The sequence below is a fragment of the Silurus aristotelis genome (genome assembly GCF_946808225.1).
Source record: "Silurus aristotelis genome assembly, chromosome: 1".
In the NCBI taxonomy this organism is placed as follows: domain Eukaryota; kingdom Metazoa; phylum Chordata; class Actinopteri; order Siluriformes; family Siluridae; genus Silurus; species Silurus aristotelis.
In genome coordinates this window covers 31324335-31347221 of record NC_139574.1, presented here as the reverse complement: position 1 = coordinate 31347221, position 22887 = coordinate 31324335, and the positions used below count along the sequence as shown (strand labels likewise).

General features: G+C 39.0%; 2 protein-coding genes across 7 annotated transcripts in view; both read right to left on the bottom strand.

Annotated features, from left to right (window-relative positions):
• Positions 1-1295: 1295 nt before the first annotated feature.
• LOC310715617 (uncharacterized protein) lies at positions 1296-9362 on the bottom strand. 4 transcript variants are annotated; one of them, XM_083522127.1, is made up of 3 exons: positions 9292-9362; positions 8043-8167; positions 1296-6102 (listed from the first exon to the last, which is right to left on the bottom strand). In XM_083522127.1, exon 3 carries the CDS (start codon positions 5549-5551, stop codon positions 3353-3355), a length of 2199 nt encoding a protein of 732 aa, XP_083378253.1. In that variant the 5' UTR covers positions 5552-6102; positions 8043-8167; positions 9292-9362; the 3' UTR covers positions 1296-3352. The 4 variants fall into 4 exon arrangements, with proteins under 4 accessions (XP_083378253.1, XP_083378255.1, XP_083378256.1 ...); XM_083522129.1 differs by having other exon boundaries at positions 8958-9326; XM_083522130.1 differs by having other exon boundaries at positions 9113-9301.
• Positions 9363-10758: 1396 nt separating this feature from the next.
• Positions 10759-22887, bottom strand: part of ntd5 (ntl-dependent gene 5) — a 13494-nt gene continuing 1365 nt past the window's right edge. The window contains exons 2-8 of one of the 3 annotated variants that reach the window (XM_083528039.1): positions 22634-22780; positions 22173-22364; positions 16681-16801; positions 16522-16598; positions 14347-14526; positions 13761-13958; positions 10759-13050 (exon numbers count right to left, since the gene is read on the bottom strand). In XM_083528039.1, coding sequence (XP_083384165.1) covers positions 12932-13050; positions 13761-13958; positions 14347-14526; positions 16522-16598; positions 16681-16801; positions 22173-22364; positions 22634-22780 — 1034 coding nt within the window. In that variant the 3' untranslated portion in view covers positions 10759-12931. The remainder of the gene's footprint in view (positions 13051-13760; positions 13959-14346; positions 14527-16521; positions 16599-16680; positions 16802-22172; positions 22365-22633; positions 22781-22887) is intronic. The other 2 variants (XM_083528040.1, XM_083528041.1) reach the window with 2 other exon arrangements.

The window sequence follows — 22887 nt, the reverse complement described above, 5'->3', positions numbered from 1 at the left end:
CACCTGTTACACTCCTTTTATACAGCCCCCCCAACACACAAACACACACACACACACCCTCCCCCGGTCTCGTTTGGTCAGCCTGTGTCTTTTGAGTGGCGCAGCATGAAAAGCACATGCTGCTGCTTACAGTGTTGTGGCTTCTCTGTTCTTCAGTACAGAGTGTACAATCAGTTCCAGTTCAGTCACATATTGAAAAACTAATGAGAAAACAAAAGGTCAGCATGTTATTATAGTCTTACATAAAGCTTTAGTGCAGAACTAGGTTTGGCCAATGTACGAAACCACAGAATGCTGCACATTCTCGATTTGTCAGTGTATCTGCACAGAGAGCTTCATTAAATATAAGACAGTATGCGGGGAAGGTTGTGCCGTATTTTGCGCCGCACACAGAAATCTGGAGTAAGTTTGCCATCCAGTGGCAGCGGCATGCAATGAGCGGCGTCTCACGCCAGAGCAAGGTCATGATTGGTTATATGAGGACAGACGAGAAGTCAGCAACTGGCAAGTGCCTGCTTTTTTTTTTTCTGGCTGGCACTAAAATAACTACATAAAGGGTAAAGATTAGAATACTTAGCGATGAAAAAGACGGTTATAAAAGCCTTTCACAGGAAAACTATTGATGAGACATTGTAATGCCCAACATGTTGAGTTTGTCCAATGTTTAAATATGGAGATGGAAATGAAAATCTAATCAAATCAAATAAATAAATAAAAACTATTTCTGAGGCCCAAGCTAGTTTGGACCTGGCATGTATCCTTGTGCACTAGGCTTACTAGCTAATAGGGAAAGGATTACATTTACATGCTTTGTAGGAGGGAGGAAAAAAGACTCACATCTATAAAAAAAAAAAAAAAAAGTCAGAACATACATGTAACATTTTTTTTTAAATATGCGTCATAACAGGGAAAGAGCGAGTCGCTAACAAACTCGCATTCTGTCAGGTTGCTTCTCATACAGCATCCTCTCTTTTGAAGATGCTGCCAAATGGAACACAGACCAAAGGCACATCTGGGGTGCACACCCAGAGCACGCACGCACGCGAGCGCGCACACACACACACACACACACACACACACACACACACATTGCCTTATTATCCTTGTGGGGACCTTATAGTGATCAAATTATCAACACAGATAATTAATGCAATGCACTAATAATGAAGACATTTGGCCAATCAAAACTGTCAGATCTTTCCTAACTATAAAAAAAATACAAATGTGCACACAGACACAGGTACAAACTGCCCTGCAAGGTTATGGTGTAAATGGAAGCCATGCAAAAATTATGTAAATACATAAGCCTGTTCCATACTTTGTCAGAGAAACCTGTACCTAAATACATGCAGTTATCTAAATCGGCCAATCATGTGGAACAAAATAGGGGAAAACTGTGGACTCTGTTACCGTGGTGTGGTTGTTGGTTCCAGAAGCTTTTTCCTCTCCAGAGATTTACACATAATGGCTAACAAAGTCTCAACTCAAATAATTACTCTTTACAACTACAGATTACAACACATTCAATTCTGTGATTGTGGAGCTACGACAGTTAAAACAAAACAAAAACACTATCATGTTTTCTAAAAGCAGAAACCCAAGGCACCGATTCACTCAAACTGGACACTTGAAGCCTAGAAGATGGATGGGTTTTTTTTTTCATTGAAATATTAACTGTCCAGTTTGGGGGAGTTTGTGCCTCACATTTCTGTTCATGGCTGACAGGAGTGGAACCTGAAGTGAGCTGCTGATGTTGTAGCTCATCCGCCATTCCGAGATGCTTTTCTGTCTAACTGTCTAAAACTTTCTAAAACCATTCAAACATTTTCTGGCACTACAGTGGCAAAAGAAAATATATATTTTTTATGATAATGAAAATGTCAATAAGGTTTTATTTTAAGGCATTTTATTTAGATTTGAGACAGTGTGACAGAGGCGATGGCATACTGTATGCTCATTATTATGCATGTGTGTCAAATATAACCCAGTGGTTTGTGTTTCATAGAAGTGCTTGGTCTTATCCATTAATATGGATACTACAATATTCATTATGACCTGCATTTACGTTGCAGGCAGTCGATTTGCTTATTCTTTTGAAAATAATCATTTGTAAGGCTTACAGCACCCTCTTTCAAGGACTTTTACATCTTTGTTACATAGCACCGTGGCAAGTCTTGTGTACTATAATGATTTCAATAAATAAAACGGATCTTTACGAATATACATTAAGTACAACAAAATACTGCGACCCCAATTGTGTCAATTGGATAATATTTCTTATCCCTGGCTAAACTGCTTTTTGATATTTGTGGTCCAGTGATGCTAAAGCAGAACAGACTGCCTGCACAATTGATCCTAAGAAGTAAGTGAAAGAGAAGGGTCAGCGAGCATACTTTAATTAAAATGTGCAAATATTCAGATTGCGAATCATATCGGAAAGACACGCTATAGAGTTTTTAAATTAACCCCAGGGCGATCAGACCTAGGATGATCTTTAGTTATTTACAGGGAATATATTAACATATTACACAGTATATTTACTCTGCTGATGTGCATTGCTTTGAGTCACACTCAAATTAAAGACAAGAAAATTAAATTAGACGGCCGAACACTATCTATAAATATACACCAAAAATGCTTTTAAATGTTATTTACACTTCTTGGTACTAATCATATTATACCAGACTGCAGTGGAATATCATAGAACAACTTTAAAAGAGCGACGACTTCTAGCGCAACGACTTCTAGGGACAGACAGTGATACGTGGAACACTTCTATGTCCACAGCAAATTAAAAGCAGTAAGAATCACGCTGAGGAGAAGCTTTAAACTTTCACAGTGTGCATTACTTTCGAAAAGCTATAAGCAAGTGAAAGATGAAATGTATTTCAAGGCACGATAGTAAAAAAATTAAATAAAATAAACTGTACAAATCTTTAAATAAAAACAAGAAATGAACACCTCAGTATACTCCAGACCTCTGAAGGTGCCTCGGCGCATCATGTGGCGCAATGCGTTACTTGGTAATGAAGTTTGCGAGGTGTTTTAAAAGTTCACAGGAAAAGCACTCATTGAGAGTCGACGAATCGGATTAAACCAGAGTAAGAAATGTGCACTCGTATTATTAAGACATGCTAAGTATTATGGGTAAAAATAAAAAAGGAGGTAAAAGAATAACAAAGCCGAAGTTTTACCAATACCTTCCGGTCTGTAAGTGGATTTCATTGGATATTTTCACTGCATACTTGATGAACAGTATAGTATCGAAATACAAGAGAAAAATTCATTGTGGCTATAAAAAAAACAAAAAAAACTAAATATTTAAATGAAGCCGCATTACAATATTTAAATATCATTCTCCTCCTGTGTCATTGTCAGACTCCATTTCAGTCAATGTTGAGATATACCACTCTGCGTTTTCTTCCTGCTGCTCGTGCATGCCGACGAGCGAAACGCCATCCGCTTCTGGCTTGACTTTTGTGTTCATCGCTTCCTGCTGCTGACCCTGATGCTTGCGCTTAGTGTGCCGCCTCAGAGTGTTACGCTCAGCAAACCGCATATGACATAACAGACACTGGTAAGGCTTTTCACCTGTGTGGACCCGCTGGTGCCTTGTCAGCTCGGCAGCTTCTCGGAAACGCCGTGGGCAAAGCTGGCACTCGAAGTTGCGCTCACCTGTATGGATATGCTTGTGCCGCTCTAGATGGCTGGAGCGTTTGAAAGCTTTGCTACACAGCTGGCAAACGTGCGGCTTCTTCTGGGAGTGTGTGATGGAGTGGCGTTCAAGGTCTGAGAGGTAGTAGAAAACCCGTGGGCAATACTGGCAGTAAAGAATGCGACGTGGGCCTAATGCCTGAGGATCCTCTTTTTTTGAATGGTTGCTAAAAAGTTTTGGTGAGTCTGGACTAGGAGGGGAAATAGAGGACTGAAGCGGGAGGTCTTCAGTAGGGATTCTGAATAAAGAGTCGGTACGATATAAGGAGACAGAGTCTGGCTCAGAGGCTGGTGACACTTGTTCATGTTCCTCTGGTGCCTGAGTTGCTTCAAAGACTGCAGATTTGTCAATGCCTTTGGGTCGGTTTTCATTTTTTTGCTCAGCAGATACGGCTAATCTAAGCAGTGCTTCCTGGAAAGAAGTGGGCATGTCTGAGCAGGTATTAGTTTTCAGTTGCTTAGCCAGATTTGAAGAGTTCACTGAGGAAGTCCTGGAGGAAGCAATGGGTGAGGTAGGGGCTGCAGAATAATTACAGGATTTATTTTGTCCTGAGAGATTTATAGCAGTTGTACTGGAGACAGGTTCCGATTTTGGACCAGGTGAACTCGAAGATGAGGGAGGTGCAACAGACGACGCGGAGGAAACCGAAGGAAAATGTCCTGAAAGTGAGGACGACTGAATTCCACAAGACACATCTGTTGACGAAAGAACAAGTACGACCGGGGTGGACTGTGTATTTGACGCCAGGCCAAAAGGTAGCGACAGTGCCATAAGTTCAGATTTAGCATTAGTTGTTGAAGCTGTAAGTGTCTGAAGATGAGATGGTGGGAGAAGGAGAATAGGAGTGTTTGAGTCAGTATCACTAGCCATAATCTGTATAGGAAGGGAAGGCAAGGTGGACATTTTGGTCAAGGCAGGTGGCTCGGTCTCGACCATGGAATCATTGGGAGATTTCTTCTCCACCCCTATGGTAGCTTGTGAGCTATCTGTTGAGACACCAGTCGCTGAGCCCTTCAAAATCAACAACTCTCGATCAGGATCCACATCCTGAATACCCAAAGACATCTCGATGTCAGACTCTGTAGATCCTCTCCCAGTCACTGGGATTTCTGAAAGATCGATCTGTGGAACTCTTTGACCATCTGGAGTAAGAGTGTAGGGAATACCTTGGTCATCTATGAGAAGGGTGTCCTTTGGATCGGGACACATGACTGATCCATATGTAGATGGTATGGCTACGTGTGACGTAGAAGGACACTGATCCCAGTTTTCTAAGTGAAAGTTGCTCATATGGTCATTTCCCAAGTCAGACCAGTAATTTTCATCGTCGTCATCTTGCACCACTTCCACATTCTGAGTGTCGTCCTTGATCTCATCTACCTCCATTATTAATGAAATCTGGTATTCAGGATCCCGATCCCATATACATTTTTCTTTGTTATCCCTGACATTCGTTTTTGGCAGGCTTAAATCCAGTGCTGCATAGACCTCTTCCTGTCCCATGGCTTCTTTAACACTAGTAACAGGCATTGCTACATCAAATCCTTTCTGTTTTTCATACAAAGGAAGTGGAGATGTACAGTTTGCACTGTTGCACACCTGAAGTTGTTCTGTACATGGTTTGTCCACACAGTCTCTGGTCTTTTCGAACGCCTCAGACCCAGGAACACTGGCAAAGTCCCATATCTTCACCTCCTCTTTGGTAACGAGACTTTTGTCATATTGTTTATTACTTTTATTCCTTGGAGAGGATTGTCGGTGAAGGTCCTTCACAGGGTAATCGCTGGATAAGAGGTTAGGTTTCAAATATAGCGCTTTGGTTATTGGTTCGTTCATTTCTGTTTAAATGGCGTTTGTACTCATGCCGCGTGACAGCTATGAAGCTATTTGTACATTCTCTGGTGTGAATTCAAGCATGGTGACACCATTTCCGACAGGTTGATTGTTTGAACAGAATTCTTGAATGAAATTGAATCAGATGCATGGTGTGGTACGCCTCCTTACATTGTCTTTATTGGTACCACACAATTCTTCAGATACTCCTGAGATGGCCGGGGTATTTGGTTTTCAGGCTGAATTCCATTAAGATTCTTTAATTTACAACCGTATCCATAAAACCCTACTTTTCACTCCACTCGGATGGCTATGGTCCTGAACAACATCCTCTGTTGTTTGTAACAAGAATCTGCTAACTTTGGTTGTTAGCTCACCAGAGAAGGAGCGATGAAGTCACTCAAAGCGCACCAGTCAGTTTACTATTACCTGAGAATTCACTGAAACTTTCCTTCCAGATCTAAGTGTATAAACCAAGCAAACAGAAGCATTTTCTCTTCTGGTGGAACCATCCATCTCCATCCTTGGGACTGTGACTAGGACAGGTCATTAATCTGGAAAAGAACAAAGTATGGTGATAATGTTTTTAAATGTTGTAGCAGGACCTAAAATAAAAATCACTTTTTTGTGGAAAGATAAATCACAATATTCATATGTTCAAAAATAGGGTGTTTACTAATTGTAAAAATGTAAACAAAAAAGCTACGTTTTTTTTACAAATAAAAATATTTAAAAAAAAATAGACAGTATTATATACAGTTTTTTTTTTTTAGTTTTTTTTTTATATAAAGCATTTATAGCTATGGTTGTAAAGAAATTAAGTATACAATAACATTATATACCACTCTTGCCACAAATGCTTTTCCAGACAAAACTGCACTCGCTTCAAATCATTTCGCACCATGCAGTACCAATGGCCACGAATCAGAGTGCACTAGGAGACATAAATCTCTTATAACCTAAAGTTAAAAACTATTTAAAACTACTGCCTGCTTTTATACCATAGTATAGCTGAATTCTCAAATCAGAATGCGTGCATTCATATTCCATTACAGCACGGCTCTGATTATTATTATCTTTTATTTTGAACATAAATAAGCCGAACCTGTCTATAAGCCGCACACTAATGTACTTTACACAGGCTTTAACAACATACACGTTACACACTGTGTAACGGGTGAAATATGTTGCGCTTCCTTTAGGAGCAGAGCGGTATTTTGGGAATAGCATGTCACTGCATTTTTTCCGGTATTACTGCGTGTGTGTAAGACTGAGGATTATGTCCTTATTATTTTCTGATGCTCATTTCTAAGTTTCTTTGACTAACCCGTAACGTCCGATGGAAGTTTTTTCTCCCGAAGCCGTGCAGCTCAGAACACAGGTGAGGTGCGTTTTTTCGTTTCCGTTCGGAAATTTCATTGGTCTAATGTTATGGGGTTCAGTTTTTGGGCTTAAAGTTTGTGAAACCAGAAAAAATTCATAAATTAGCCGCTTCGTTGTTTACGCCGCAGGCTTCAAAACGTAGGGGAAAAAGTAGCGGCTTGAAGTCCGAAAAAAAAAAAAAAAAAATTATTTTGTGGTTTTCCGCTATGTAATATCATTACAGTTTCCTGTCTTTCATGGGAAAGTCTTCAGGACAGGCGACTTTGTGCTTTCTGGATTCTCAGTATCATGACACGCTGCATTTCATTGAGATGAGCAGCTGGTGAGCAAACGATTGCTCATAATATAACTTACTGGAACATGTAAAAAGTGTGACATTTAATTTATTAATAAATTAAATGTTTAAATCTGCGGCAATTTGCATTCACGCTAGCGTTGAAACAAAATGTATTGCAGCACAGTCCATTGTGTCCATTACAGTAAACAGGTGCACTTATGTATACTACACGATAGCTTATGTGTCGTTACATACTCCTATTAACAATATTCTTGTCTGTTACTTTAGGAGAATAGAGTATATTATATTATTACACTAGACCTTCTGAAATAATATTTCTGGACTGAGTTAGTACAATAACGTTACAATTATTTACATGACTTCTCCCATTTAATATTAGCATGCATAGTTTATCGATACAGTCGAATTTCTTATAATAAACAATTAAAACAATACTCAATACTATTTAATGTGCAATTCATATATAATAATTTTAAGCAGTTTGTTTAGGTAGATGCTGGTCAGCACAGGTTCATTCAAATCTAGAGCAAAGTAGTGTAGTGTAGTAGTGCATCTGCTGCCATGTTTTGGCAGAGGAACCCACAACAAAAAAAATGCAAAACCCATAGTCCACACACACACACACACACACACACACACACTCAGACACAGGAACCTGAACTGAGGACCAAACCACGCTACCTACTGCACCAACATGCCACCCAGTTGCTCTTCATGTTGCACAAAACCTTTTCCTTCAACACAATTGCTAAGATCTAAAATGAAACTCATTATCGCTGGTACACAAACATACAAGTCATTTGTAATCGTTACCTCTTTCATCACTTTCTGCCTTCGGATTCTGACACCCCAAGATTCGTAGATGGGGTCAAGATCCAGGGACCCATTTCATGTCACATAAAATGCACTTGGTAGCTTTCATACTTTCAACGTGTGACCTATTGAGAACATGGAAAAGTGAATCACTTCGGGAACGCACGGGCCACGTGTTCGTTTGTTTCAAAAAAGGGAAAGGTTGGTTTTATTTTTTCATCTTCAGAAACATCTTATTAGTAAGTAGCATCAGTTTTGTGAATCAAAAGCCATTATGTGTCTGTTTAGTCCCTTTAAATGCTGCACTTTTTTTGTGTGGTGAGATGTAAGTTCACTACACTGCACTTCGACAACATTTATAGTGTTAGTTTCCTCTCAGCAAACTTCTTCATCCTCTCCTGAAGCACTTGGCTGTTCTGTCTACCACGATGATGATGATGATGATGATGATGATGATGATGATCTATGTCTGAGTTTATAATCTATATAAAAATCCCTTATCATTCATGCACACACTTTCTGGAGACTCATATTATAAAATTCTACCTTGCATACGCTCCAAAAGATGGTTCCAGACCTGACACATGTACAGTACATCTAGTGTAGCTTGTTTTGGATGATGTGAATAAGTATATACACCCCCACCCCCACCCCGACCTCAACCTCAACCTTCCAGGGTTAACCAGCTGGTCGGTCCTAGTTGCCAATAGCGTCGTTTAGTTCTTTTAATGATTTTTTTAATAAACACGGTTGCATGCATCAGGGAACAGTCTCCGTCTCGGGGGTTTGACATGAAACGTCCTGCGGGAGGAAGCGACACGGGCACGAACGGACGCCATTACACGGAGTCGGAGGTCCGATTTAAAAAAAAAAGAAAGAAAAAGAAAGAAAGAAAAACCCCTTTATGTATCCTACCATTCTTTTTGACGCTGTGTCTCACTCGAACCCGTGTCGCTAAACGCGTTTCTAATTCGTGCCCGTAGCGAAGCCCAGGCTCACGCCTTGCTCTCCTGCCGCACTGCGAGGAGAGCCTCCGCGCTCGGACCTGCGACCAGCCATTTTCTGCGTACCGAGGGTTCGAGCCGGTGACACCGTGCGCCTACAAACCAACCCTCAAACTTTCCGAAGTGTGCAACGCTAGCGTTCAAGCCACAGGCTCTATTTTTCCATCAGGACCCCACCGAAGCCCCGCAATGACACTTCCTTATTTATTTGGAATTGAAATATTCAACACGAAACTGTTTCTCACCCCACGAGTCAGCTCGCGCAGGCACTGGCTAACCCGACCCTCGCGCACTTCCGGAACACCAAATATGAATGAATGAGTGGGCGGGGACAGTGAGGCGTAGGGGGCGGGGCTTGTAGTGGTGTCGCAGTTTGGTGCGTCAGTCCCCGACAAGGTTAGTAATAATAATGTTTAGACGGCACTGGTAACCCATGCCTCGACCGATCCGGTATGGGATTGTGGTTTGTGATCCGCATGTTTAATGTAGCACATGTTTTACGCTGGATGCCCTTCCTAACGCAACCCTCCCTATTTATCCGGGCTTGGGACCGGCACTAAGAGTGCACTGGCTTGTGCAACCCTAGTCTTGGATTGGCAGAGTGATGAGAACAGTAGGCAGGAGTACAAGGAGTTGCGGTAGTAGGTGAAGAGGGATGTGGCGAAAGCCAAGGAAAAGGCATATGAGGAGCTGTATGAGAAGTTGGACACTAAGGAAGGAGAAGATGATTTGTACCTATTGGCATGGCATAGGGACCGAGCTGGGAAGGATGTTGCAAGTTATAGTAACAAAGGATGGAGATGGAAGTGTGTTGACTAGTGAGGAGAGTGTGTGAGAGAGAGAAGGTTGGATGGTGTGAAGATGGTGAAGCAGGAAGTGTATAGGATTAGTAAGGAGGAAGTGAGAGCAGCGATTAAGAGGATGAAGAGTGGAAAGTCGGTTGGACCAGATGACATACCGGTAGAAGCGTGGAGATTTTTTAGGAGAGATGGCAGTGGAGTTTTTAACCAGATTGTTTAACAGGATTCTGGAAGGGGAGAGGATGCCTGAGAAATGGAGAAGGAGTGTGCTGGTATCGATCTTTAAGAATAAGGGAGATGTGCACACCTGCAGTAACTACAGAGGTATTAAGTTGATCAGTCACACCATGAAGTTATGGGAAAGAGTAGTGGAAACCTGGGTGAGGGAAGAGGTGACCATCAGTGAGCAACAGTATTGTATTTGCTTTGAGAATGTTGATGGAGAAGTAGAGAGAAGGTCAGAAGTAGCTGATGCCAGCCAATGCAAAAAACAATTTGGTTTTTACCCATAATACATTTGACACCACATCCTAATGTGTTTTATTCTTCTTGTGTAACTTTTTTTTTTGCCTTTTTTAAATACAATATTTGCCTTAATTTTACTTTATTAATATGCCATACACTGTTTTTCTGACATTCATATTTGCCATAATTTCGCAGAGAATCTGTGACACAAGTTAGCCCTTGTTAGCTCTTACGTTATATTAGCTATAAACACATTTTGGGGGAAAATAATCTCAGCTTGTCATGCTACAGAGACTCAGAGAAAATACAAAGTTCTTTTTCGTAAATATTCTCCCACGGTGTAAACTTACTGATTGATACAAAAAAATCTGAAACTGAAACAACTGAAAACTGACCCACTTATTTCCATTAATATTCAATAAATGAATCCATGCTTTACCATAGCAAGAATTGAAAAGTCTTTTTTTTTATTAAATAATAACACATTTGACATAAATCAGGTTCTTTTTTCACTTTAGATTATGTAGAAAATACATCCCTGAGAAAGGGTTGCTATTAATAGAAATTATAATGTTATAACAAGTGCATTAATATGGGTGTGTGTGTGTGTGTGTGTGTGTGTGTGTGTGTGTGTGTGTGTGTGTGTGTGTGTGTGTGTGTGTGTGTGTGTGTGTGTGTGTGTGATAAACTTTGCTCAATACAATGCATCCTCACTTCAGATATAATTCAACTGTCCCAGCTCTCTATTTTCTTTCACATGTTCACACCTTTTGTTTTGCAATGAATCCCACTGAATTTTAGACACAAACAATAAGGATATTTCTTCTAGCACTAACTGACTTAAAAAATTAAGCAGGTGGGGGTCTAAAAAAATCACAATAATCCTACTTTTTCCAATTAGTCCTGGTCCATATTGTTTTTTAACAATGCAATATTCAAATTGAAAAATAACACAGTTGCAATCAAGGATCAGTCTTTACCAGGGTAACTTTCGTGAACAGTTCGCATGAAAATGCACTGTGTGGACCTCACACGAGCTGAAAAATCCAGTTTTATTGTTTTGCCCCAAATTTTCTTCAAACAAATCTTTACAATTCTTACAGATATCTTTTTTTTTTTGTTATCCACAATCAGCAATGCAATCTATCTCTACAGAAAATCCATTCCTGTCCATCCAAGTTCACGTTTGTTTAAGTTTAAAGGTAAATGGATTGCTGTTTGGATGCTGATAGTAGTTAAAAGTAGTTCGGTAACAAACTGTATCTTGAATAAAATAAAAAAGTCTAACAAAGGTTAGAAATCCAGAGATTTACAGAGAGCAGAATGTGTGCAAAACTCTCTGACCACAAATTTATGAATCATCATATACAACACAGAGTGCCAGATTTCATTTCCAGATGATCTCTATGGAAGCTTATTTTAAGCTTATATGGAAGCGATTTTTCAGCTCGTTTCAGGTTCACGCAGTGCATTGTTTTTTTTTATTTACCACTTTTTCAATAAAATAATTGCTATGCAAAGAGAAATCGTCCATTACAATAAAAGCAAATGAAAGAATGATAAAAACCAAAATGATATTTTTGTCATCAGTATAAATCATGTTGTGCTCGGACTGAGTGTTCTGTTTAGAAATGCTCAAGTACTGCTCATTGTTTCAGTAAACGACTTTATTGAAAAGTGTTTGTTGTGTTACATGTTGTTGTAGTGCATTTTGGTCATGCTAAGCTCTGTACTTGTACACACTATGATCGATTTTGACAAACAGAGTTTGTCCCACATTACTTGAAATCTCTTTCAGCTATTTTAATACATTTACAAAACAAGACTATAGCAGCTTATTTACAACATACATCCATTTCAAACATTCAGTTGAATATAGCCTTGTTTATTCAATATAAAACACATCCCAAAGGGTTTTATACCGACGAGGAAGTGAAAATGTTTCTAAATAAAAATGTAACTTTATTTACAAATGATTATTTTCATTGATTGCCATTTCTCTCAACTTTGGCTCCCCATTTGACAGCAGGTCCGTGTGTGATGTCCAGCTATTAGAATGAATTCAATCATTTTTTGGTTCAAAGGCATTTTAAAGGTTAGGTGAGAAAAGGTGAGAAAAATCTTGGGAAGACATTTTGCTTCAAAAATAAAAATTTCCCCTTGAATATAGAGCCTTTTGGAATGATTTGTAAAATAAGGTGAATGACTTGAAAATCCTTTAAAAAAATACAAGTTTACAAAACATTTACGACATCATTATCCAGAGCGACTCACGTTTATCTCATTCATACAGCTGAGCAGCTATGGGGTTAAGGGGCCTGGCTCGGGGGCACAGGAGTGGCAGCTTGGTGTGGCAATACAATCTTTTGAGTGAAAATGTTCCAGACTTAATCTAAATGATATTCATGATTCCCTAAATTCTGTTTATCTCCCTGTGGGTAAACTATGAACTGCATTCACTGGACCCTAACAGCATTCTAATTACTTTTATGCTCCTGCATGAACACAGCATGAAGTGAAAGGATAAACATGTTTCTACATGTATCTACATCTTATAACAGGTGAAATGAATAACTTGATAACAAGAAGTCCGTGAGTGTGGTGGTAAAGGGGCATGTAGTTAGAACGTAAGTGTAAGAGAAGTTCCCTCGGAGGTCGTGTCCAGCTCAGCAGGATCACATGGATTAATCTCTGATACCAGTCGGTGGGGGTAGAGTGTATACTGTAACCAGGTAGGTTCTGAAAGAATTAAGAAGAATGTAAGAAGAAGAGTTATGGATGGGAGTGTGAGGTGAGAAAATACATGAGCAAGTGTAAAACTATAAATGTATATACACTATATGGACAAAAGTATCGAGACACCTTTTCCAGCCATATGTGAATATTTCTCAAACTAGAGGCACACATTCTGTAGAATTCATTTTTTTCCTTCACTTGAACTTGGAGACCCAAACCTGTTCCAGCATGACAATGCCACTCTGCACAAAAACAGCTTCATGGAAATATAGTTTACATGGTTTAGAGTGGAAGATCTTGAGTGGCCTGATATAGATCTCTGACCTGAACCATATTGAACACCTTTGAGATTAACTGGAACACTGACTACACCCCAGGCCTCCTCAAGCCTCCTACATCAGTATCTGATTTTTACTAATGCTTTTGTAGCCATTGAGCATGAATCTCCACAACCTACTCCAAAATCTAATGGAACCCAGAAGAGTAGAGGTTGTTATAAGAGCAAATGGGAACTGAATATGGAATGAAAAGTACAAAAAGCACAATCTTTTAGTCAGGTTTTCACAAACTTATGTCTGTATAGTGTATTTATATACACACAGTATTCACATTTACATTTAAATATATAGGTGTACTGTGTGTGTGTGTGTGTGTGTGTGTGTGTGTGTGTGTGTGTGTGTGTGTGTGTTGTGAGTGTGGGTGTTTTGTCTAACCAAGGTAGCAACTGGGAGCAGGGAGCAGTCCATCGAAGCATGTCTCTGTAGCTGTGAAACTGCAATGCTTTTGAGGATGCTTGCAAAAGAATGTTACGTTCTCACCGTGAGCAACCACCCTGTCTGTCAAGTCATAGGGCCAGCTCTTAACTCCACCCACAATCACCTTACTGCGCTGTGCAGGGATTGGACAGCGAGCTAAATAGAGGTAAAGAAAATAGCACACATAAGATACATAAAGACATTTTTGTAAGTAAATAAGCATGCTGTTATCCTTCAATCATTAGGGTGGTGTGACACAGTCTAAGGCAAAGTGGAGGGTCTGAGTGTTTAAATGTTTCATATCTTTTATATTAAAGTGTCTCCATATAATACATATAAACTGTTGTGTGTTTTTTCTTCAATTTGAAACCTTTTCTGTGTATTTATTATTTTTTGTTTGGCTCAAGAATAAATCAGCTGTATAATATAATTGGCTTGAATCAAAAAGGGTCTTTATAACTGTACATGTATATGTGTACATGTAAATTTGAATTCAAGTTTTATATTATAGTATTATATACATGTATGAGGGATCCTCGCTTACCTCGGCAGAAAGGTACTGTGCTCCATGTGCCGTCAATCTGACAAGTAGCTTGGTTAGGCCCATCTAATTGGAAGGTCTTTTTGCAAAGATAATATATGGCATCACCTATGCTGTATTTAGATTTTTGCACAGCCACCAAGTAACCATTATTAACTTCCTGTGGCGGCGGACAAAATACACCTATAGAACATAAATAAAACATAAAAAAATTTAGACTCTCTCTCTCTCTCTCTCTCTCTCTCTGTGTGTATATATATATATATATATATATATATATATATATATATATATATATATATATATATATATATATATATATATATATATATACACACACACACACACACACACACACACACACACACACACACATACACACACACACACACACACACCTTCTTCCGTTTTTTTTTTTTTTTCCTTTTTTATAATAATTTTTTGCATTAATACTGAAGACATCCAAACTATGAAGGATTATGTATGGAATTATGTGGTAAACAAAAACATGATAAATAGCCCAGAATCTGTTTTATGTTTTTGATTTTCTGAGGAAACAACATTTTTCTTTGCACACATTGGCATTCTCTCAGTCAGCCTTATGAGGTAGTCACCTGGAATAGTTTTTAATTTGCAGGTTGCCTGGTCAAGAGTTTCATTTGTTCATTTGTGACATTTCCTGCCTATACAAATACATTTTATGACAAGAAACATTCAGTTAAGCAAAGAGAAAAGACAATCCATCATTACTTTCAAGAATAAAGGTCATTAAATCCAAAGAATCTTAAGAACATTTAATGAAACCCCAAGTGCAGTCTAGAAAAACCTTGAAATGCTATGATGAAACAGGCTCTCGTGGGGCTGTCCCAGAAATGGAAGACCAAGAGCTACCTCTGCTGCATTGAAGTTTGTTAGAATTACCAACCTCAGAAACTGCAGATTCAAATCAATGCTTATCAGTGGTCAAGTAGCAGATATATTTCAACATACACTGTTCAGAGGAGACTGTGATGTTGCATCAGATAACCTGGGCTCCACAGTCACCCAATCTAAATCCAGTTGAGATGTTTGGGTTAGTTGGACTGGAGAGCAAAGAAAAAGCAGCCAACAAGCACTCGAGACCTCTGGGAGCTCCTTAAGATTATTTGAAAACCAGGTGACTACTTCATGAAGCTGACTGGAAGAATGCCAGCAGTGTGCAAATCTGTCATCAAAGCAAACAGAGCTATTTTGATTAATCGAAAACTAAAAAATATATATTCTGGGTTATCTAACGTGTTGTTGTTGTTGTTTTTTAACTAATGTCCATATGTGTTCTTTCATAGCTTTTATGTCTTTAGTATTAATGTACAATGTTGAAAATAATAATAAAAAATTAAAATAAAACACTGCGGGAGAAGGTGTTTCCAAACGTTTGACTGATACTGTATATAATATTATGGTGGTATTCAAGGTGACCTCATAAGGTGACCTCATAAAAAACTAAGAATAGATAGATAGATAGATAGATAGATAGATAGATAGATAGATAGATAGATAGATAGATAGATAGATAGATAGATAGATAGATAGATAGATAGATAGATAGATAGATAGATAGATAGATAGATGGATAGATATTTTTTTATTTCCTTTACCTTTACTTTACACACATAGTAGTAAATGTAATGCACAAATAGCACTCTGGTGACGGAATCACCTATATGACCTCATACCTCATGCAGAGTGCAGCAGTTGATGTATATTTAAATATCCTGCAGGTGGCAGGCAAGGTTTTTGAAACCACCACAGGAACCAACAATATGGCAGAGGTTTAAACTAATCCAACAGAGGGCAGCATAGTATCCTTAACTCCTCCATCCCCACCTACACAGCCCTTCGTTTCTCACTCTATCGTTCACTCTCTAGCATCATTTCCCAAAGTGTAGCAGGAATTACTTACAAATACACATTCATATGGATGTGTACATATGCAGACACAACGCACACAGTGCTGACATTTCTATTTGATCTCATTCATATGGCACATGCAAGCACACACACACACACACACACACACACACACACACACACACACACACACACATTTCATCATCTGATTCTTCTCCTTTGACATGTTTATAAAACTGAACTTTGTCTGCAGAAATAATCACACATATACACACATTGCATCCTTACGTTGACAGATGGGGTGTGGGTAACGCCACGTCTGGTCCTTGTGACAAACATTTTCACTGTTTCCAACCAGCACAGATCTGCAAAAAGGAAGGAATGGATGACAGAGAGTATGCAAAATGGCTTTCTGTTTCTTTGAATCTTTTGCTTTGTGTCTCTCACCCAGGAGCACACTGGTACTGTATGGTGGAGCCTACAGCAACACTTCCATCAACCAACAGCAACTCATGATCAGGCAAAGGGCAAGATGGTTTAGATTCAGGCTCTGTTTCAGCATTAGCAACTGATGAAAAAAAGAAAAAAAAAGAATAAATGTTGGCTATGGACAGCGTGTCTGGTGCCAGTGGATAAACATAGCACATCTTTCAAAGATAAAAAAGACTTCATATAAAAGCCCTTCTTTTTAGGGATTTGGATATGATTAATTCCTGTTAACGAATTTCGGTGTTCGAATTGTGTCATAGCTCTTGGGTTATCCTCCTAGACCCCTTTACTTTATGGGGTGTCCCTTAATGCTTATGGGAGCCATGACCATCTCTGGCTATGACTGTGTTCCATTATTTCACTATGTCCTTTCACCATTCCCTCCTATGGGAATCCCTGCCATTCTCAAGAGCTCTTCTAATACTTTATTAGTTCAAATAAAAAACTCTGAATATCCCTTTTGGAACTGAGTCACCATCAATATAGATGCTAAAAGCAAAAGTAATCTAAGGCAATTTTCTTTTTGAAAAGATCAAAACTTTTCTTATTATTTAGAAAATATTACTTTTGCAATGTTAAAACGCAATGGGTTTTTTTTCTTCCAATTTTATAATTATAAATTATTTTGCTTAAAACATTATGGATTTTTTTTCCTAACTTTTGTATCAGACCATTGGTGTATTACTTATCACATACTGTATATTTAGAGCCATAATATTTTTTTTTTATTGTAGCCAGAAGCCAATGTCTACACCCAAGCACTTGACATGACAGCTTCTGTAAGTGTATCGTTATTAAGGCAGACTGAAAAATCTGTTCATGGCTCCATGGCACTTATGCTCCAGCACCATTACTGTTTCATACTTCTGAGTCATTAGAAGTCTGCATAAGAAAAAAAAAAAAGCATGGCAGGTCATCAATGAGATTGACTTGTACTTTACTCTGCAGTTAAACTGCAGGTCTACTCTCCTAGCTACCAAGAACAATTATTGAATAATATGTTTATGATAAATAATATGAATAATTAGACTAGAGCTTAAAGGGTTAACAAATCAAACTGGCTAATGTTGGAATGAAAAGCTACCTTTATTTTCCACTTTAATAATTTATTATTGTTGGTGGAAATGAAATTAGAAATAATTTAATCTTATTGATCTATCTATCCTTAAATGCTTTGTAATTTTACCAGCATATTCCATAATACTGTGATAATACATATGCATACATTATACCCAAAACAACAAGAAATCAGAACCTGAGTTATTAAAAATCGTATTAAAGTATATATTGACAAGTTACGGAGCAGAAGTGACCCTTGATCGCAGAGTGTGAGGCATCTAACTTCGATGCTTAAGCGATGCTGAGTGTAACGCCAGAGGACACAAAGGAGTACAGGAGGACTGGTGTTGATGGATGGGAAGATGGATGAATGAGTGGGTGGGTGGGTAGGTGGATGGGAGGACAGATGAATAGTGTACAGCTTTACAGCGATCCATCTGGAATGATCTGTTCACACATTCACTTGACTCATATCTGGCAATCTCTAACATGCGTGGGTGATTTACTGTTGGAGAGAGAGGAAATCTAACACATTTACAATGTTGGCATGCGTGTGGATTCTCTGCTCTGTCATGTCACTGAGCTGCAGGTGCTGTCGTAGGAATGCTCTCTAAACGCCCACATCTCCTCTCTGCCTGCCGCTTTAGTCCTGGAAATATCTCTCAGTGTACAGTGTGTGTGTGGGCTCCTCGGCAGGCAGGTCAAGCTCATGCAGCTCTCACTAGACTCTTGTACTTTAATGCCAGAGAGCTTTGCACAAATCATAGTGCACCTGTCTTTGTATGTGAGCGAGAGAGACAGCAGAAAAAGAAGATAAAAAAAAAGATATGGGGTTTATTTGGGCTTGTTATACTCGATTTCTAAACGGAAATATCAGCATTGTGTGGACATCTTGTGCAGCAGTGTTGCTGTGTCCAAAAGTAAAAAAAAAATTCACAAAAACACATTAACAATCAGGAAGTTAGAAAGAAATGATACGCCAGACTGGTCCTGCAGTTAAGGCAGTTTTCATTCTCCCTTTAGCCCTTTTGGTCCCATCTAAACGGGACCTTTGGTATCACCCATACCATCTTTACAGCACCCCTGCTACTAATATACGCATACTCTTCCTCAATAACTACATTACTTTGCCTTCATATTGACACTGAACTAAGAAAATCAAGATTTTGTTTCGATCAAGATGTTTTAAAATCCAAATGTTGTTTTTTTGTACTTAACTTACTTGCAACAACTGTTTCATAACATAAGGTTTTGTATGCGATAGCTTCAAGATTTCTCATGATGGATCCTACAGGGCTCAGCCTATACCTTTGCACAAAATTACCTCAATTAAGATCCAAATAGTTTTGAAATGAGCCCTGAACTCAACCACATTGAAGATTTTCAAATTGAGTTGGAACACAGCAAGGCCTCCAGTCCTCCTCACCTAATATCAGTGCTGGACTTAACAAATGTTGGCTAAATGAGCACAAACCTCCACAGCCATGCCCCAAAATATAGTGGAAAGAGTGGAGGCTATTATAACAGCAAAGGGGGTCTATACCTCAAAGATTGATATTCTGTCAGGTGTCTGAATACATTTGGCCATGTAATGTATGTCTTAAGGACCCGTGCTGGATTTGTTAACATAGATAGAAAATGAACAAACTGTTACATGACGTACATAATGAAATTTCTGCTTTTAGACCATAACACATTCTGTCAATTTATTTTGCTGTTGTGGGCTGAGACATTGTTTGTGTACACAAGGACATAAAGGGGTTTAAAGGCACATCTAATGCCCCATACAGAAATAGCCAAGCCTAGACAAGTATAACAGTTTTTAAAAAATAGAGAAAGAATAGACACACAAATGAAAGCAAGTTACATTCAGGTTGCTAGTAAAATGAATTAGCAATGAAACATTTTGTAGAAACTGTTTTGGCCTGATTAAAATGACAACCTACAATTTTAAATCTTTGCTTACGACAGATGATGAAAAAGAGACAAAACCTGACATGTAATAAATTGCACAAGTTATCCAATAACAACCACAAATATGTTATTCCACCTAAAAGCTGCTTCAGGTATGTGTGGGGTTGTTGTTGTTTTTTTCAATATCATAGATATTTGACAAGAAAAATGATCTGAAGTCCGGGAAATTGCCTCATGTACAACTGTATATCAACTGACTTATAAATGCAGTTTTATCATTCAGATCGTTCAGTCATGTCGCAGCAAAACAATGCAAAATATAAATTCAAACTCAGATCAAGATCTTCAGGTAATGTTCAAGAAATAGTATGATCTCTGTTACTGGTTGATGGTACTAGAATGGGCTGGTTTGAGTATTTTAGAACTCTAATGGGATTTTCACACATAACAGTCACTAGAGTTTAGATTGAATGAAGCAAATAACCGAAAAAAACACTGTGTGACAGTTATGTGGCTGGAAACTGCTTGTTTATGTGTAAAGTCAAGTGTATAGGTGTCCCTATTAAAGTGGATAGTTTCAGTTTCACACTTTACATCATTCAACTTACAGTGAGGAAAATAAGTATTTGAACACCCTGCTATTTTGCAAGTTCTCCCACTTAGAAATCATGGAGGGGTCTGAAATTGTCATCGTAGGTGCATGTCCACTGTGAGAGACATAATGTAAAAAAAAAAATCCAGAAATCACAATGTATGATTTTTTTAACTATTTATTTGTATGATACAGCTGCAAATAAGTATTTGAACACCTGCGAAAGTCAATGTTAATATTTGGTACAGTAGCCTTTGTTTGCAATTACAGAGGTCAAACGTTTCCTGTAGTTTTTCACCAGGTTTGCACACACTGCAGGAGGGATTTTGGCCCACTCCTCCACACAGATCTTCTCTAGATCAGTCAGGTTTCTGGCCTGTCGCTGAGAAACACGGAGTTTGAGCTCCCTCCAAAGATTCTCTATTGGGTTTAGGCCTGGAGACTGGCTAGGCCACGCCAGAACCTTGATATGCTTCTTACAGAGCCACTCCTTGGTTATCCTGGCTGTGTGCTTCGGGTCATTGTCATGTTGGAAGACCCAGCCTCGACCCATCTTCAATGCTCTAACTGAGGGAAGGTGGTTGTTTCCCAAAATCTAGCAAGACATGGCCCCGGTCATCCTCTCTTTAATACAGTGCAGTCGCCCTGTCCCATGTGCAGAAAAACACCCCCAAAGCATGATGCTACCACCCCCATGCTTCACAGTAGGGATGGTGTTCTTGGGATGGTACTCATCATTCTTCTTCCTCCAAACACGTTTAGTGGAATTATGACCCAAAAGTTCTATTTTGGGCTCATCTGACCACATGACTTTCTCCCATGACTCCTCTGGATCATCCAAATGGTCATTGGCAAACTTAAGACGTGCCTGGACATGTGCTGGTTTAAGCAGGGGAACCTTCCCTGCCATGCATGATTTCAAACCATGACGTCTTAGTGTATTACCAACAGTAACCTTGGAAACGGTGGTCCCAGCTCTTTTCAGGTCATTGACCGGCTCCTCCCGTGTAGTTCTGGGCTGATTTCTCACCTTCCTTAGGATAATTGAGACCCCACGAGGTGAGATCTTGCATGGAGCCCCAGTCCGAGGGAGATTGACAGTCATGTTTAGCTTCTTCCATTTTCTAATGATTGCTCCAACAGTGGACCTTTTTTCACCAAGCTGCTTGGCAATTTCCCCGTAGCCCTTTTCAGCCTTGTGGAGGTGTACAATTTTGTCTCTAGTGTCTTTGGACAGCTCTTTGGTCTTGGCCATGTTAGTAGTTGGATTCTTACTGATTGTATGGGGTGGACAGGTGTCTTTATGCAGCTAACGACCTCAAACAGGTGCATCTAATTTAGGATAATAAATGTAGTGGAGGTGGACATTTTAAAGGCAGACTAACAGGTCTTTGAGGGTCAGAATTCTAGCTGATAGACAGGTGTTCAAATACTTATTTGCAGCTGTATCATACAAATAAATAGTTTAAAAATCATATATTGTGATTTCTGGATTTTTAATTTTTTTAGATTATGTCTCTCACAGTGGACATGCACCTACGATGACAATTTCAGACCCCTCCATGATTTCTAAGTGGGAGAACTTGCAAAATAGCAGGGTGTTCAAATACTTATTTTCCTCACTGTATGTCAATTACAATATGACGCTTTTTGCTCAAAGAATTTGATCACGAGAAATGTTTAGCTGGTTTTTGAAATCAGTACAGTACAGTACAGTGCAATACATTTAATAATAATATTGTTGCAGTGTATGAATTTCGTCACACAGTTTTAATGAACACTATCTCTCACAAACAAGTTATCTACACTCTTTTTGCTAGTTTCTAAGCACCACTGAATTATCGAATGTGTCGCCAAGGCGTTTATTTTTCATGTTCTTGCCCACCTGAACACTCAGGGTCGTCATCACTCCATTGTCGGTCACCTTGGCACCGGCGGAAAACAGCATCCATGCCATTGGCCATGGTGTACCCAGGGTGACAGCGTATCTCTACGAAAGCAGAGAAAGATGGAAATGGAGAGAGGAGAGCCACATCAAAGTGTTGACCACCAGGAAGAGGCCATGGGCATGTCCGACCTGTTGAAACGGTGTTAGAGTTAACATGCGTTTTACAGCTACACTTTATAAGACATTTATAGCTTAATTATACATCCTACAATCACATATTTCCATTAATGAATGCTTTAATATGACTGAGATGCTGTATGTATGTTGTACAAATGTTTTATAAACAATAAAATGTAAAGTACATTTTTATGTTGATCTGTGACATCCTGTATAACACTTATGAAATATACAAATGTAAGTAGTGTGTAGGTGTTATTCACGTGGTATAAGAGTCTGACCTGGAGCTACACAGCTGAGTCCGCACGGCCCATCGCATAAACACTGTCGCTTGCTGCCACAATCACTGTCCTGCTGGCATTTTTTTGGGCATGTTTGTCTCCTCTCAGTACCCAAAATCCTATCTGGGCACTGTTTAATCACCTCTTCTATAGCATCATATATGGAGCACAAATATAAAGGATTTGTTAGTGTAGTATATTATAGCATTTTTTATACACTGTGGAACAGGACAAATATATAAAATACTTTAGTA